General features: G+C 41.7%; 1 protein-coding gene across 2 annotated transcripts in view; it reads left to right on the forward strand.

Annotated features, from left to right (window-relative positions):
• DOK5 (docking protein 5) overlaps window positions 1-19,122 on the forward strand; it is a gene marked incomplete at its 5' end in the record, with an annotated part of 148,194 nt that overhangs the window by 89,381 nt on the left and 39,691 nt on the right. For both annotated transcript variants that reach the window (XM_079720334.1, XM_079720335.1), the window contains 3 exons: window positions 4,202-4,316; window positions 4,401-4,520; window positions 7,318-7,507. In XM_079720334.1, coding sequence (XP_079576460.1) covers window positions 4,202-4,316; window positions 4,401-4,520; window positions 7,318-7,507 — 425 coding nt within the window. The remainder of the gene's footprint in view (window positions 1-4,201; window positions 4,317-4,400; window positions 4,521-7,317; window positions 7,508-19,122) is intronic.

Raw genomic sequence — 19,122 nt, forward strand, 5'->3', positions numbered from 1 at the left:
CTGGGTGATCTGAAGCATAAGGGAAAGACAATAAATGCATACTGAAGTTGAACTGAAGTTATCACACGTAAGTGGTCCCGAAAGCTCATCCTCTTTGAGACAGTGCTGAGGATCCCATAGAGTCATTTTTGATGGTCAGTTACACTGTTGTCGCCCCCATTTAAGATACTGCTCGTATTAAATGAGAATCTGAGAGCTTATCAAAATCTCTCTTTACTTCAAAAGTAATTATTTAGGGGCCAATTATTTCTTTGGGAAAGGAATATTAAAAAAAAATACGTCCTGCCTTGTTTTTCTCATTTACAAAATGAAGTGATGGTGGAAATAAATGTCTCATAGAAGTTTTTGTGTGACTTATAAATATATCTGCAAATGTTAATTCTCATAATTGTCACTGTAGCATGTGTTTTGAGGAAGATTCTATTATGGATTCGAGCAGATTGCAATTCTTTTGGAAGTAAGGTGTGCACACGAGCATACGTTTGTGTGTGTGTGTGTGTGTGTGTGTGTGTGTACACGTGCTCACTGAGATGTAGTTCTGAATTGGGGACAGAAACTGTTGCTTCAGAACCTGATGGTCCTTCCACACATAAAACATAACCCTACCCACTCCTTTGCTCCTTAAACGTTCACCCTGAGCGGGGTGTGGGGTTTCTTATTATCTAAACCAGTTTCCAAAATGGATGATTGTGTTTGGACTCATGCAGCTCTCCCTGCACTTCCCTGACCCTTTCTGGTGACTTATTCCTTCCTCTTTGCCCTTGGAGGATGTTTAGTGAAATGACATATTTCAAGGTCATTGCTGAGTTGAAGGCTAGGGTGGACTACTCTTATATAATATCTCAGTAGAGGGTTAGAATAAAACCTACCCCCATGAAAAGAAAGAGGTCCTCCAGTCGGAGATGACTTTCGGAGTTAAAGATTCTCTCTGCTGAACTTTTGCAGAGTTAGTCATTATTAGTGCTTCAGACGGTGAAGAGAGGAAGCTTTGGGGTCAGTCTGCCTCATGCGCAACTCGTTTGTGCCATCTTTTAGCTGTGGACTTGGGCACATGAGTTGAACCTTTCTCATCCCCAGTTTCTTCATCTGGAAAATACTGATAATAATATCAGTCATAGGATTTTTATGAAGATCAAATGAGATGTTCTATATAAAAATATTAAGCAGAGGGCTTCCCTGGTGGCGCAGTGGTTGGGAGTCCGCCTGCCGATGCAGGGGACACGGGTTCGTGCCCCGGTCCGGGAGGATCCCACATGCCACGGAGCGGCTGGGCCCGTGAGCCATGGCTGCTGAGCCTGCGCGTCCGGAGCCTGTGCTCCGCAACGGGAGAGGCCACAACAGTGAGAGGCCCGCATACCGCAAAAAAAAAAAAAATTAAGCAGAGTGTGCATAAATGTAGGGTGTAGGCTCAATAAATGTTGACTCTCAAATGATTGTTTTTCATTGATTCAGCTCATCAGTAAGTCACTGATAAGTGACTCATGTCTAGCTGGGAGCTGGAGAGCTAAATGGATTAATTACAACAACAGATAATAGAAGACAGCTTCATGCAGCAGACATGGGAACAGAAAGAGGGAACAGTGAATTCACACTGAGGTCAGGGCAACTTTCCCAGAGGAAGTGAACCTTGAAGGATAAGTGAAATTTCCCTGGAGAAAAGAGACAGGAGAGAGAGGCATTCACCCTGGAGAAGCATCATACACGTAAATTGGTGGGTGAGTTTGGTCTTTTGTTCAAGTCCACCTACATTCATTGAATTCTCGCTATGTGACAGGCTCTGGGTTAGATTCAGGGGGCAAAGTGGTGAGCAAAAAATATACCGTTTCTGCCCTATGGAACTTTTATTCTAAGACAGGCGCTAAACCATAACCCGTATAGCCATCCGAGGTCTGTGAGGGCAAAGATGTCCTTGGATCGTAGAGCCTTGAGACGTTGATTTGATGGGGGCTTGGGGGGTTGTCCAGTGGGGCTCTGCAGGTAAATGAGATTTAAAGTAAGACCAGCAGGGCGAGTGGGAGTGAAGTAAGGAGACCATGGGGAAGGCTCTGTGCCGGGAGAATCATGGTGCCTCCTGGGAACTGAATAAAGGCCAGTGTGGCTGGGACATAGGATGCTCGGGAAGGTGTCAGAGAGGAGCCTGGTGAGAGCTATAAGGAGGACCACAGGGGGCTTTCATAATCATTCTAAGGATTTGGGCTTTTGTTGCAAGTGCAGAAGGGAAGTCATTGAAATGTTCTGTTTTATGCCTAGAAACGCTGGAGTCAGAACTGCGTTTTAAAAAACTCATCTGTGCCCCCTAACCCTCACTTGTCCGAGCGCCTCTGTTCATGTTAAGGCTCCTTTTTCCTTTTTCACCAAAATATCTTTGCTTCTGCCAAAGCTACTTCCTTCCCAAAGCTGACTAGGGTTTTAAAAAGAAAACATTAAAAAAAAAAAGAAGAAAAGAAAAGATCATCTGGATGCTGTGTTTACAGTGAATGAACGGGGTTAGGATAGAAGTGGAGAGACCAGTAAGCAGTTATGGCAAGATGATAGTGGCTTATATTGTGGTATTAGCACAGAAATAAGCAAAAAATAAACAGTTGCATCTGGTAAACGCTGAGAGACTTGGTGCAGTTGGGGAATGAGATAAGTAGTGTTTAGCCACTAAAGAGTTTGCAGCTTTTGGTAAACAGTGTTATCTGTTTGGGTTACTACAACAAAAACACTATAAATTGGGTAGCTGATAAACAACAGACATGTATTTCTTACGGTTCTGGAGGCTGGGAAGTCCAAGGTCAAGTCACAGGCAGATGCAGTGTCTGGTGAGAACTCACTTTCTGGTTTCTAGAAGGCGACTCCTTGCTGTGTCCTCACATGGCAGAAGGGACAAGGGAGCTCTCTGGGGCCTCTTTTCTAAGGGCACTAATCCCATTCACAAGGGCTCCACCCTCATGACCTAGTCACCCCAAAGGCTCCACCTCTTAATACCATCCCCTTAGAGGTAAGCTTTCAACATATGAATTTGGGAGGGCCACAGACATTTGGTCCATAGCAACTGTTGTGATATTCATGCTAGGAAATTTGCACTATCCTATCAATAGAGCCAGTGGAGGTTAAGAAGCAGGGAACTGAAATCATCAGGTTAGGATGTGCATGGAGAGTATATGCTTCTCTCCTCACCTACTTCCTGAGCCAAGCATTTATTGAATTTAGAGTAATAGATGGGAGAAATGGCATGACATTACTGATGGCAAAGACTGATGGGAGACACATTCTTTTGTATAACACAGAAGAGATAGACTAAGTTAGTGTGAAAGGGTTATTTATCTTGGAAATACTCTGCCCCAAGCCACCTAAACCTTCTCTCCTGCAGGACTCAATGATCACAGCCCTGGAGTGCATCAGGGGATCTGGCTGTAACTGAATGAGAGATGGCATTTTGGAAACACAATGAGCCAATACCCCTTGTGGGAGGGAAACGGGTCATAAAAGAGTGAAAGGGAGAGAGAGAGGTGAGGAGAATGGCTAGAGGGGAAAGCTTTCCCCTCCTGTTAGGAAGAACGTGATTTCCATGCAGTATTTTCAGACCCTAAGACAGTGGCCCCATAACCATGGAGAAGCTAGGAGTCAGTCAGAGAGACCGGAGTAACGTCTCACCTACCAGCTCTCTGTGTTGGAATATATGACTTCAACCCTGAGTAGAGGGGCATCTTTGAGAATCCTAAGACTCTATCTCTGATTATCAAAGGGTGAGATCATCTAGTTATGAACCAGACCACCATTGCCTTCTCTTCCTCGGGGTCAGTGTGTTTAAGATGCTTACGTTGGGAGTACTCTGAAGAGACGGGGTATTTGAAAGTCTGTCCACATTGATGGAGATAAACGTGATGACAATGGAGAAGGCAGAGTCTTTGACAGGGGTGGATAGAAAACTAAAAAAATAAAGCAAGCGTCTACGTCTACGAAGCTTTGAGCCTGTGCCTCTTAATAGGCTTCAAAAGAAAAAGATCTAAAAAGGGGAGGTAATTTGTTAACCTTCCTTGCTAGGCATTGAGGATGACACTGAAATAATTCATCGCTTTTGAATACACGCTCTTCTGTCGGGCTGTGTTCGCCTGGGATGTGCTGTCTGCCTTCTGTGCCTCCACTCAGTTTGATGGTGTTGATGGGAAGCTTTCTTTCCGGAGCATCCTCATACTCACCATTGTTCATTTTTCAGGTTACAGAACTCAACAACGTGAAGAACGTAGCTCGGTTGCCAAAAAGCACCAAGAAGCATGCCATAGTGATTTATTTCAATGATGATACCTCCAAGACCTTTGCCTGTGAATCAGGTTTGTCGGAGGCAGGGAGGGCTTTGGCTTTTTGGTTTTCAGCAGGTGCTGGGCATACACGTTAATCTCTGGACATTTCCGCAGATCTTGAGGCTGATGAATGGTGCAAAGTTCTCCAGATGGAGTGTGTAGGGACGCGAATCAATGACATCAGCCTTGGAGAGCCTGACTTACTGGCTACGGGGGTTGAGAGAGAACAGAGTGGTATGTAAAGAGAATTCTCTCCTTTGCTCTTTTCTAAAGCTGTTTTTGTCCCCATATAATGCAACATGAGACATCTTCATGATGTAAAATTTTTGAAGGTATAAAAATGTATAAAGAAAGAAGTAAAAATAACCTTTTATTTCACCTAAAACCTGAGCAGACATTTCAGTGTGTTTCTTTTCTTAACATGTTTTCAACGTATAATAGGAATGTATCTACATTAATAATATCAGATAGAAGTTATAGGGAACCTGCTGTGTGTGTGTCAGTTTTGTGCAGAAGATGCATTAGACCGTTTAATTTTCCTGGCAGCCCTATGATATAAGTACTATTACTTCTCCATTTTACAGATGAGGAAATTGAAGCTTAAAAGAGCTAAAGATCTTGCTCCAATTCCAATAACTACTGTTTGATTCCAGACTATACTCTTGAGCCTATATTTATAGTGTACAGATTTTACAATGCAATGGGTTTTTGTCTTGCTTTTTTTCACTTAAAATTTTTATTGAACACTTCCCAGTGTTTTTAATAGAATCCAGACTTCATGAATGTTTCATCAAGTTTAAACCCACCTAAATCTGTGATATATTTTTTTAGCTCTAACAATTGAGCCAGCTCTTTAAGCTCAACACTCAACCTGGGAATACGTCATTATAAATAATAATGATTGAAATATTCATGAACACTTCAACAGAATCAGTGTTGGTTTGCAGTATGAGCTTGGAGGTGAGGAATCATTTCTTTGGCTCCACATAACTGGGCCTTGTGATGGGATAGGTGGGATCCCATAGTTCTGCTCTTAGCCTATTGACTTGATCTATGAGGATATATCACAACCGAAGAGGCTGTGGGGCACCTGGCTTGATTACGAACATGGCAGAGGTGGAATTGTACTGACCCTTTCTATGGATTCACACTCCAGTTGTTAGTAAAAAATGCCCTTTCTCCAATTGGAACTATGTCTTCGTGACACATTTACAGTCGGTGACTATTTTGGAAGCATCGTATCTGCCAGAATCCATCTCCAGGGAAGTGTTATTGACAAAGTCTTAGAAGTGCTAGCTAATTCAGAGGAGCCTCTTTGCAGACTGGGAAATTGAGCGGCAGAGAGCTTAATTAAGTCCTTTACCAGGGTCATACAACCAAGCCCCAGGCTCCTCCCTCCATAGTTCACTAACTCAGGATGCTCTTGGGCTGAACGGCACCTGTAGTGCCTCACCGGCAAATGCACATGAAGTCAAACATAAAGAGGAAAGCATGACAGGTTTTGACTATTTTTTAGAGGGCTCAGATCAGCACTTATTTTTCACATTTTATATTTGCAAAGCTATATTCGGATAGTGCTCCAAACTGAATTCAAGAATTGCCTGTGCCTAGGAGTTACGTTTCTGGTACCAATTTTCTGTGCCTCAGTTTCCTCTTCTGTCAAATAGGAATAAGAACACCTCTGGTATATAACTACTAGGGATTATAATGAAACTCAGCTCTGTCTTTTAAGGCACTTTACAAGATTAATTGTATGACTTCAAGTAATTGTAACTAAAGTAGTCACTCTTACCACTTTTGCTGTTTTTCTTGGATGAGGTAGTTATATGGAAGAACTTCCAAGCAAAGAAATTGGTAATGGTCTCTCTTACTTTTTGCTTGATGATGACAGTCTTTCTTACTTGTTTCAGAACTCTCCAGGGAGAAATTTGCTCCACTAGAATATACTTTTAAAATAATAGTTATTAGAAAGCAGTAAATATTTGGTTACTGGGAGTTTGAAGTAACTTAGAAAACTTGAGGAATAGATGCTTGAATACATTTATGAAGACAATCTTGACACTCCTATTTACTAAACTGAAGTCTATGGAAATTCTAATGACTTCCTTATTATAAAACAATTAATTTAGAATACCAGTGATATTATTAGTGCCACACTATTTTCTCAGATGTAGGCAATCTACCATAACAATGGATAGATAAAAGTGTGTTTGCTATAGTAATAATATTTTTGTTCATATTTCACTTAAAATTTTGACTCTATAGCTTCCTAAATTAATGACTTTTCTAGAAATGTAATAAAAATACCATGACTGTATCTGAGGGGATGAAAATTCAGGTTCAATAATAAGCCAAGTAGTTTATTCAGAGTAATCTTGGTTAAATGTTAGCAATCATCCAAATAAGCAAATGAATATTTCTTTCCGGTACTTGGCTAAAGAGAGCTCTTTGTTAAAACTAGTTCAAATAGATCCACTGGAATTTTTCCAAACTGTTGGTCAGTTAAGTGCATAATATTAGTTAGTATTAGTTTACTTAAATAATTTGGGGTAGAGTTGTGTTCCTTTAGTTATGAAAATTATAAATTGATCAATATAATTTTAATATCATTAGACAATGCAACAATTATTTTGCACCTGCATCTTTTGTGAATACAAAAGTGTGGGTGTAATTAACATGTACTTGGCAAGAAAAAAATTGTTTTTAATGTTTTCATTGCTTTAGTCTTTTATTGGCATACAAATTTTTATTATGCAAATTAAAAAATTCTAAAAAGATCTTTGCTCATGTAAATAGTGTTGCATGTATGTTGACAACCAGACTGTATCATTATTATGTTATTTAATATGGTCTTCATTTAAAAAAATCATTTACTGGAACTGTTAATTTATGAGAAAGGTTTATCTTCCTGAATATTCAACCAAAACCTAGAATAAGAGCTTGAATTACTTTGAAATGCCTCTTTGTTCCTACAATGTCTTTGATGGTTTATTCCTGGGGATTTTAGACTAACCTTTTGTTTTTCTCCCAGAGAGATTCAATGTGTATTTGATGCCATCTCCTAACTTAGATGTACATGGCGAATGTGCCTTGCAGATTACATATGAGCACATCTGTCTTTGGGACGTCCAGAATCCCAGAGTCAAACTCATCTCTTGGCCGCTAAGCGCCCTGCGGCGGTATGGACGAGATGCTGCTTGGTTCACTTTTGAGGCAGGGAGGTGAGTTTCATGACTGTTTTTCTACATTTTTTTCCCCAGGTTCACATCATGTAATGCTCCACTTACATTCATCTGTTCACTCCATTATAAACAAAGCCCAGTCATTTAAAATTCACTTTTCAGAAATATGATCAATTTGATGCTCTTACAACTATCCTAGAAAGTGTTTAAATTCTTCTTTTCCACACAGCTCTTCTTTGGTCTATTTAAATTTTAAGTACCTGGAAATGGAAATGGTATAAACGCATTGGTAAATCTCCCAGAGACACAAAGGTTCTCAAGTTAGCAAATAAAACTTTAATCTTTAGTGCAGCATCCTTCTTATGTCAGAATTAATGACTTATTATCCTTATAGGAAAATCTTGGTAGAAAATTAAGAATTTGTTTGGGAAGGTGGTATATTTCCCTGCTTCGGTCTCAGAAATAATAATTATTATTATTGGCCACGCTTCGTGGCTTGTGGGATCTTAGTTCCCTGACCAGGGATTGAACCCATGCCCTCGGCTGTGAAAGTGCAGAGTCCTAACCAATGGACTGCCAGGGAATTCCCTCAGAAATTATTTATGTATTAACTGTAACCAGTGAAATCTGGTTATGAAAGATGTTTTATCATTGAAAATAGACTTTTCTATTGACTGTACACCTCGTATTTCATATTGATGTGCAGAAGAATTCTGCATTGATCAAGATGTTTGGCGCCTATTTGGGGCAGCATTTATTCCAACATTCATATTTTTCAGCTTTTCTTTGATTCACTCTATTTATAGGAAATAATAATAGGAAATGGCCATGTATGGCTTTTTATTGTCACTTCCAAAGGCTAAAAATTTAGTAAACCTTTGTAGTATCTCATGACTATTTGAAACTTTTTTTTTTTTTTTTTTTTGCGGTACGCAGGCCTCTCACTGTTGTGGCCTCTCCCGTTGTGGAGCACAGGCTCTGGACGCGCAGGCTCAGCGGCCATGGCTCAGGGGCCCAGCCGCTCCGCGGCATGTGGGATCTTCCCAGACCGGGGCATGAACCCATGTCCCCTGCATCGGCAGGCGGACTCTCAACCACTGCGCCACCAGGGAAGCCCTATTTGAAACTTTAAAAAAATTATCTCGGTTTTAATACTGCTCATAGCTTGCAAAAGTTTAACTTCTTCATATTGACATGTAGTAGAACTGCTAAGAATCTAGGAGATTATTTTAAAGACTTTGATATTTCCCCCAAGTGTGATAGCAAACCATCTAGATTTTTAAGTAGGTGTTTGTGTGTGTGTGTATAATCGTGTTCATATTTTGTAAATAATAGGATAGAGGTAGCAGATGTGGATATGGGGAGATATTGAAGGACCTCAAGTAAAAGAAATGGTGGAAGAAAAGTGAGGCTATATTGGGGACATGAAGTTCAGAAATATTCCTCTTTGACCAAAAGCCATAAAGTGCTGACTCGGGAAATGAAGGAGCTTTTTGGTTCACGACTTTGGTCTCTTTATGGTCTGACTTTTGGGTATTTTGTCCAAGAACTCCAGTGGTTAGATGATTGTAGTACCTACAACCCATACCACACAGTGTTGTGCCTCAGATATGGTAGGGACTTAGGATATTTATTGATTTTGAGCAGCATTCTTGTTCAGTGGTCATGCTTTATGGGGCTGGTGCAAACCCGAGACTGAACGAACAATCAGAAGGACAAGTATCGGGAATGTATTTTTAGGACCTCACTCATTTCTCAAACAGTGTGGTTCGTAGTGTAAGGTGCACTGGTTTGGGAGTCAGAGAGACCCTAGGTCCTGATCTCTATTCTTTATTAGCTGTCGGCCACGGACAAAGTGTTTAACTTCCCTTGCAAGTTTATCTAAGTAATAACTTCCTTCTGGGGTGGTCTTAGGTAGAAGCAGCAGTGCACATAGATGACCCAGAAGGTGCTGGGCTTCTCTTAATAGTCTCTTCGAGGTTTTATCATAATAACTTTTGGAACAGGACTGGGTTTGCCGGATCCAGACAGTGTTAAATGCAAGGTGATCATACTATTTTATATTTTGCCTGAAACTCAAATAAAGATGAATTTTTATAGTTACCATCAAGATGCTTAGGATCATAAGATCATTCATGTTCCCCCAAGTGTGAAGGTTTCACATTTGCCTTACTTTATTAGTGAAGATAATTCTTTCCCTTGGCTATTTTTGGATGTGTTCAAAATAAGGCAGTGTCATATTAACTGAGATAATTTTCTCCCTGTCTCACGTTGATAGATGAACAGGAGTTAAGTCTCTCTAGGCAGATAGTTTTCACATATCCAGCATGCGTCTGCAAAACGTCACACCATTTCCGCTCTAGAATGCAGAGAATCTTCCTAAGACCTTGGGCAAAGTTCTGCTCTGTCTAGGCAAAGCCTCTGTTAGACTTGGAGCTAAGTGTTATTCCTGCTGAATGGCCCATTTCGCCGCACCAAGATTGACAATGGGGCACGCGTAATAAGCTGGGCTGGGAGATGGAGGAAATGAAATGAAATTATAGTCAATCACATACTAGCTGTGGGACCTTGAGTGAATGACCTAACTCTCTGAGCTTCCATTGGCCACCTGTAAAATGGGTATAATTTATGTCTCTCACAAGATGGCCATGAAGACTAAATAAAGGTACATATACAAACACCTGGCATAATGCCTGGCAGGTAGTAGGCCGTTGTGTCAACACAAACTGACACAAGCAGAGAAGAAATTTGTCGGCCTTCAGAACCCAAAGTCCAGGGAGCAGAGATGGCTTCAGGGTTGGGTTGATTCAGAGTCCAAATGAGGACCCTAGGTTTTATCTCAGTCTTGTTCCTTCTAGGTGGCTTCACTCTGCCCCACACGGGGCTTCCAGGGGCTTTGAGATCTTCTCACACCGTCAGCCAATAGAAGAGAGATAGATTCTTACCATACGTTGACCATTGCATTCACTATGTGTCAGGAACTGCACTGAGGGCTTTATGGAAAGCACACAGGGTACAGATAGAATGGGCGTGGTTCTCCCAAATCAGGAAGAGGTCACTGACACCATCAGAAGGGATGTGAGGTTTAAAAAAAAACTAACAAAATGTGTCCAATACAGTATTTAATAATTTCTCAAAGCAAATAGGGTGAAGCAGCTCTTTGACTATAATTAGTAATATCACTCATAATGGTACTGAGATGCAGAACAGTGGTTCTCAACCAGGGGTGATTTTGCACCTAAGGGACGTTTGGCAAAGTCTGGAGACATTTTTAGTTGTCACAATGTGTGCTGCACAAACAAGCCCCACAACAAAGCATTGTCAGGTCCAGTTATCCAGGTGAAAAACTCTGCTCTAGCAAGCATATCAACCATTGAAAATAAATACTGATACTTACTGAGCCCTTACTATACGAAAGTTGCTGTACTAAGCATTTTACATGCACTGTCTCATTTAAGCCATTAGCTTGTCATATAAACCAGGGGATATTATTATGCTCATCCTAACTCTACTAGGTTAGCCTAGTTCTGAGTGAACTCTACAGAGCTAAGGAAGAGAAGGCATACTGCGTAACCAGCACTCATGTATAAATTATCTTAGTTTACTTTAATTCTGGAACCTCCTATTTGTTCTTTTAGTTCGGAGTGCAGGCACCTACAGTCAGAATTGTTCATCTCTCCTGGGCGGCAATATCATGGTCAAAGGTCATTAGAGTCTTCTAGATGCTGTTTCTCCCTCTCTTCCCCAATATAGGCAATTCTGACCGTACCTCTGTTTTTTCCTTGAAGAATTCCACAGTTGAAATATAATCTTTTTAATAAAGTGCAGTTGCACAATTAATTGCCACTTATTGCCCCTGGAGATAAAGAACAATTAGCTTATCGGGGGGAGGGATGGGGGAAGAGACACATTGCTTATTTTATTTGAGTTTTTTCTAGTTTTTTTGTTCGTTTGTTTCTTTCCACTTGGAATGCCCTGAGGCTTCAGTGAAGCTCATCAGATTGGCAGGGTCTCTGATTTTTTCATGGGAAGGTCCAGTTGACATGAAGTTTTAACTGTGGCAACATCCCCCATGGAACTATTCTTGAAACGTTACTGTTTAAAGCATGGTGGCAGGTGTCCAGTAGGTTTCCCTGTGAATTTCACAGCTGGCCGCCCAGTTCGCTTGCTTCAGTGTCAGGCTCTGCCCTACCTCCTGACCGATTTAAATGACTACCCTCGGTTTAGCACCTGCAGGGCTGAGGGCAGCTCAGGTGACATTTGGCAGAAAGTGGTGAATAATTACCACACATGGGTGCCTCTCTCTACCAGCCAGAGAATGTCCCTCTCGTGCTTTTGACATCGTTTTAAGAGAAACTTTTAGGTTTGCCAAGAATATGTGAAAATTGACATTGCATATACAAATTCTTTTCCTTAAATGGAGTGCACAAATTGGTGAAAAAGGCTCTTTTTGGATGTAAAGACATCTGAACAGTCTTGGAAAAGAAATCATCTGTGTCTTGTGTATATCACTCTAAAAACAAGTCTAACTGGTGAAATAACTTTTCATTGGAGAAGAAAACTGTAGATGAGTGTACATGTAAAAGGACCATTATTCTCATATAAACCTTTGGATATTCTCTGTCTTCTTGATTCTAAGCTACTTAGTAATCCCTCACTTCTAAATATTTTGTAGAGCATATATTCATTCTTACTAAAGGAAAGCAGATTAACAAATAAAATGTACTTGGCGCTTCCTACTATGTTGGATAGAGAAATTTAAATACAAATGCGTTAGATCCCACACAGCCTTGCTCAGAGGAAGTGAAATTCTCTTCTTTTGAAAGAAAACAGAAACTACAGTTGTGCCATTTATATGGCCATTCATTCTTCATTAGCATCGATCTAAAAAATAATTTTAGATTTTTTATTTATAAATTTTCATTTATAATTCTATTATAAATATTGCTTGAGTGGAGGCGTGTGTGAAATCAGAAGGGAGAGTCCCCTTTCCACTCTACAGCGTAACCTCTTTAATCATCATCTTTAAAGGTCTTTCATTATGGCCCATCTGTTCTCTGCCAGACACTGTGCTAGGTGTGTGGGTGTGAACACAGACAAGACAAGGCCATCATAAGAAGCTTAGCTAGGTCCCCTCTTACCTTTGAGCTTCTGTGGTTGGTTCTAGCATATGAAATCCTTAAAGGAAAGGATGACTTCCTTGTGACCTCTGGAAAAAGAAATTAGACACTCACCAATGCCTCCTGTCTTGTGGCCATCTTTAAAAAAAAATTTAAGGTGTATTTTTTATTTAATTAATTTATTTTTCCAGCTTTATTGAGGTATAAATGATACAGAACATCCTTTAAGTTCAAGGTGTACAGGGTGATGGTTTGATACATGTATGTATTGAAAAATGGTCACCACAATAAGGTTAGTTAACACCTTCATCACCTCACGTAATTACCTTTTTTTATGGTGAGAAACATTTAAGATCTACTCTCTTCGTAACTTTCAGGTATACAATACAGTATTTTTTTTTTTTTTTTTTTTTTTTTTTTTTGCGGTACGCGGGCCTCTCACTGTTGTGGCCTCTCCCGCTGTGGAGCACAGGCTCCGGACGCGCAGGCTCAGTGGCCATGGCTCACGGCCCCAGCCGCTCCGCGGCACGTGGAATCTTCCCAGACCGGGGCACAAACCCGTGTCCCCTGCATCGGCAGGCAGACTCTCAACCACTGTGCCACCAGGGAAGCCCACAATACAGTATTTTTAATTATAGTCACCATTCTGTACATTAGATGCCCAGAACTTACCCATCTTCCAGCTTGAAGTCCGTACCCTTAGACCAACATCTCCCCTTTTCCTCCTCCTGCAACCCCTGGAAACCACCTTTCTACTCCCTGTTTCTATGAGTTTGGCTGTTTTCAGATTCCACATGTCAGTGAGATCATACAGTGTTTGTCTTTCTTTGTCTGACTTACTTCACTTAGCATAATGCCCTCAGGTTCCATCCATGTTGTCACGAATGGCAGGATTGTCTTCTTTTTTTTTTTTTACGACTTAATAGTATTCCAGTGTCCGTGTATATACACACACACTACATTTTCTTTATCCATTCATCTATCAATGGACTCTAAGGTTATTTCTATGTCTCGGCTATTGTAAGTAATGCTGCAGTGAATATGGGGTTGCAGATATCTCTTTTGCAGAGATCGTGATTTCATTTCCTTTGGATATATACCCAGAAGTGGAACTGCTGGATCTTTTGGCAGTTCTGTTTTTAATTTTTTGAAGAACCTCCATACCATTTTTCATAGTGGCTGCACCAATTTACATTCCCACCAACAGTGCACAAGGATTTCCTTTTCTCTGTGTCCTCACCATCCCTTGTTATCTCTTGTCTTGTTCACAGTAGCCATTCTAACAGGTATGAGGTGAGATTTCATTGTGGTTCTGATTTCCCTGATGGTTAGTGATGTGGGGCGTTTTTCGTATAGCTGTTGGCTATTTGCGTGGTGTGACCATCTTTTCGTAGGTGATGGCCCACTAGTGTATGTGACCACTTTATATATGACAGTACCTCAGAATTCTAGTAAAGGACTAGTAAAAAATGAACCGTGCCTTCTTTCATCACATTCCCTGAGTGTACCCTGAGAGCCTGGCGTGGTTCCAAGCACTATGTATGTAGCAATAAATAAAACATACATGTGTTCTGTTGTTATGAAACTTACTCTCTAGAGGAGAGGGGATACAGACTATAACAAACATTAAGAAAAAGTACAACAGATGTTAGAATGTGTAAGTCCCACAGTGAAAAATAAAGGTGTTCGATAGAAAGTGTCAAAGGAGGGGTGCAGTTTTAAATAGAGTGAGCAGGACCGGGTTTGCTAGGTCAGTGATGTATGAAAAAGACCTGAAAAAGGGGAGAGGGTGAGCCATGCAGGAATCTGGAGGAAGAGCATTCCAGCCAGAAGTAGGAGGATGGGAGAAGGTGCCTAGGGGGAAGTGTGTGTATCTGGAAAGCAGAGCATAAAGTAGAGCCAGGAGGCCAGTGAGACTGGAGCAGAAAACGTGAGTGGGAAGCGATGCATGATAGAGGTGGAGATGCGATGGCGTCAGGCCACGTGCGGCTTGACGGACATTGTAAAGAATTTGGCTTTTAGTCTCAGTCAGACGGGAGCCACTGGGGGCTGCGTGGTTGGACGACTACACGGTTTGAAGGAACAGTCCCCAAGACCTTTCTCACTTCTGACATCAGTTGCAAGTTCAGGGGTTCCCATATCACCTAAGGTTTGGTCATTTGCTAGAATGACTCACAGAATTCACTGAAAGCTACGAAATTCATAGTTACAGTTTATTACAGAGAAGAATACAGATTAACATCAGCCAGGAGAAGAAGTGCATGGGGTGGGGACTGGAGGAGTAGGTGACATGGAGCTTCTGTTACCCTTTCCCCGTAGGGCCAGGGCATCGTTCCTTTCCTGGTGTCCATGTGTGACAATACAGAGTGTTGCCAACCAGGGAAGCTCCCCGATCCACAGCGTTCAGAGTTTTTACTGGGGCTCCCTCACATGCATGATTGATTGGTTCATTGATTGCCCACATGGATGGTCTCAGTCTCCAGGTCCACAGATACCATGTGACCCAAAGCTCATGCTAAATCATATTTGCTGCTCTTTGCCTAGAACCCCAGGCAAACGAAAATGACCTCCCAGGAGCCCATGGCAAAGGCCAGACCTCTTTTTGGACAAGATTAAATTCTTGACTACACAGGGAGTGTTAAGCAAAGAAGTGACATGGTCTGACTTATCTTTAGACTCTCTCTGGCTAAAGCCAGTTAGAAGGGCATCGTCATGTTCAGAGTAAGGGACAAGGGTGTTTGCAACGATGATGGTAGTGGTGAGTGAACATGGGCTTAAGTGTTTTGAAGCTAAAGCCCAAAGAACTTACTCACTGATTGGATGTGGGTTAGGGGAGAAAGAGAGGGGTTCACGATCCCCCAGGAGTGGCTGCTACTGCAGAGCTTCCTAAATCGGGGGGGGCGGGGAGCTGGGCTGATGATGATCAGACTTCAGCCTTGGACACGTTAACGTCAAGGCTCGTTCAGCAATTTCCCTGAATTGGCTTTTCATTCCGTCAGGGATTCGTAAACCTACACATTATATTTGGGTTTAAAAACTGAGATCAGCACTTCATTTGCAACCCGCTCCTTGTAAACTGCTACAGCAGGAAGGATGAGGGAAAATGCGTCCTCGACAGAAGGACTTAGATCTAGCCACGACTTAAGATGAGAAAGCATAAAAGGAAGAAAAAAGTCATCTTTCTTTGACTTTGTTTACATGTTAGGTGATTAAGAACAGATGCAAGATGCTTTTATCCTAGCCATGTTATATGGCTTCGGATAGTTAATTCTTTTCCCCATAAACCTTCAAGTCCACAGACAGAAGTGTTCGAATGTGTATCTAAAAAGTGATAATGGGGCTTCCCTGGTGGCGCAGTGGTTGAGAATCTGCCTGCTAATGCAGGGGACACGGGTTCGAGCCCTGGTCTGGGAAGATCCCACATGCCGTGGAGCAACTGGGCCCGTGTGCCACAACTACTGAGCCTGCGCATCTGGAGCCTGTGCTCCGCAACAGGAGAGGCCACGACAGTGAGAGGCCCGCGCACCGTGATGAAGAGTGGCCCCCGCTTGCCACAACTAGAGAAGGCCCTCTCACAGAAACAAAGACCCAACACAGCCAAAAGTAAAAAAATAATAAATTAATTAACAAAAGGCTCAACATTTTTAAAGAATGTCTCTTCTCTCCAGATTAATCTACAAATTGAATGCAAATTTTAAAAAAAAGTGATAATGATGGTCTCTGTACACATTTAAGGGAATTGGTCTTAGGAAGCCTGATGACATTGAAGATGAAGCCACAGGAAAAAGGACAGCATGTAACAATGCACACTCGGAATTGGGACCTTTGTCTTCATCCTGATCACTTGGCTCGGAAGCTTTATTAAGGTGTTGCTAACACTCCATGACCAACACCGTGTACTTCCCATAGCTGGAGAAACAAAGCACCCGCTATTTCGCATCATAGTTTTTATTCAATGAAAGCTGATTCTTTTCTTAAAGGGAGACTTTGTCTCCCTGAATTCATAATTACGTTCTCGCGGAAGAGGATCCTATTACTCTGTTTTCACACGCCCGTGAGCCTCAGATGTGAACGTCCCCCAGCCACACACCTTCCTTTCCCATGCATCTTTTTTTTTTTTTAGTTTCTGCTTTATAACAAAGTGAATCAGTCATACATATACATCTGTTCCCACATCCCTTCCCTCATGCATCTCCCATGCATCTTATTCTTGCTTCCGCACTGTTGTCCCGGGATGCGATCACCCACATTTCCTTCTGGGCAAAGATGTGGCCCTTGTGAAGTTTTCCCCGAGAACCCCATCCTCATTGGCTTTGACATTGTAAAGAGTTCAAATAACAACAACAAATCCTAATTAAATGTTTACTTGATGTCAGATCCTTTGCTAAATATAAAACACGATTTCCCACCACCTTCTGAGGTTTGGGTGAGTTTATGATTCACATTTGAAATATGAGGCTGCTGAAACTTCAGGAGGTCAAGGAACATGCGCAAGGTCCTGATTCCAGCATCCGAGGGAGCTGGGATGGAAATGTATCGTCTCCCACACCACCCAGAGCAGGACTCTGCAAACTGCACCTGTATTTCCCCAAAATGTGAGATGATTTTAGGTGATACAGACATAGTGTTAAATGAATGTGACTCTTACAGTGATGAAGTTATTTTCTTTTCAATTACCTTTTTTGATATTTTTGGTTAAATTATACAGAAACATTTCAGTGGGCATGCTGGCATGTCTTAAACACTGGAATCATCTAACACTTTCTAATTTACCTGTGTTACTGAGAAGTAAGCAAACTTCCAGCTTGTATCTTTGACAAGAGGACCTAGACAGAGTTTAATGACTTACTAACTCTATTTTCATTGTATTTATGTACATGTCTGCTTTCAATTTATGGCAGAGCATACTGGCTTATGATATGGATTTGATGATTCCACTTACAACACATTTGTTTAAGAGGGGAAAAAAGCGAGTTGATTAAAAATATTAAATAGGCGACACAAAGGTTTGACAAACAAATGAAAGTTGTGTGTGAATGACCGATGTTCACAGAGCTGTCCCCCGCTCAGAAGCCTGGGTGGCACATCCAGTGGGGTCTCATGTTGATTCCATATCTCGCTCTACTGGTTGCAGCAAAGCCCAGGCAAACAGCCTCACCTGACAGCCTAGATTGGCCTGATCTTCAGCCAGTACACACACACACACACACGGCACTAGCAAAGTCAACCGCCATCTCTTCTCAAGTTGAGATCAACCAGGCAGCAATGCCAATAATTGGAACACGCAGGACAAAGCAGACCCACTAGTGCAGGGTGCATTCTTTACCCCAACCTGAGCACAGTCTGCAGTGAGGCAGCCTCCCCTGAACCCAGAAGCTGCCTGGTGTGCAGCCTCTTTTCCATTTAAGCGTAAGTCAAGTGCTCCGTCATCCCCTTCATTTGGATCTATTTCAGTGATTCTTAGCTGGGGGCATTTTGCCACCCAAGGAACAGTTATCAATGTCACAACTAGGGGACACCACTGGCGTCCAGTGGGTAGAAACCAGAGATGCTGCTAAACATCCTACAATGTGCAGGGCGGTCCCCATGACAAAGGATGATCTGGCCATCCAGGTATTGCTGATACTAGTTGTGCCAATGGAGAGAGAACCCCTGTTCAGATTACACGCTCCTAACAGACTTCTCTCCTCTCCAGATTTTTCTTCAAGATGGAGCTACTAGATCCCATGTGGTTAAGCCTCTTGTTTACTTCATTTGTGTTTCTGTGTGTGTGCTTTCTTTGGCATCGCTGCGGCCACAGGTGGGGAGGGGTTCTACTCCGTTTCCTCACCTTACTTTCACAGACGGAAGAGTATCAACATTCTGCAGGGTTTTGCTCCTAGTTTTGTATCCCTCTCTGCAAGCTGCTTCTGACCTGTTGTTCCCAGGTTTTCGGCTGACTGATTTTCTTTTTTGCTGTCTAACGCAAACCCACCTCTCTTCCCAAGTATATCTTTCCTTTCTTGATTGTTCCTCTGACCTGTAACGGCTCACTCTACCATTATATTATCTTTGAACCCATTCGCATATGTAGATCTTGTCTAACCAAACAAATCATAAACTCCTCAAAGACAAAGCCTGTGCCTTTACCTTTGTTTACATCCATTGCAGCCGCTCTCATGATTTGCCTAATGTTAGTGTGACAAGTACCGCATTCTTTCAGTTATAATATGTAATCGTAAAAGTGAAAAATCAATACTGACCTAATAACCCCTATGGCAGGGATGGAGAGAAGAAAAGATTATCTGAAATATACATGTTGAGGGTAAGATACATTCTGCTTTTAGCAATGTTTAAATATCCTGAAGACACACACATACACGTGTACACACGCACATGCACAAAATACATCTTGAAAGTGAGGAACTGTTGAGTCGATTGGCTTTCTAACTTCATAAGTTTGCTTATTAATACTGTCCCCCGTGAGGTTACTTATTTTGGTCTTCATAATTTCAATTCCGTTCGTATTTTTCTAATAAACTATGTTGGTGTGGA

Source organism: Hyperoodon ampullatus, assembly GCF_949752795.1.
Source record: "Hyperoodon ampullatus genome assembly, chromosome: 14".
NCBI classification, from domain to species: domain Eukaryota; kingdom Metazoa; phylum Chordata; class Mammalia; order Artiodactyla; family Ziphiidae; genus Hyperoodon; species Hyperoodon ampullatus.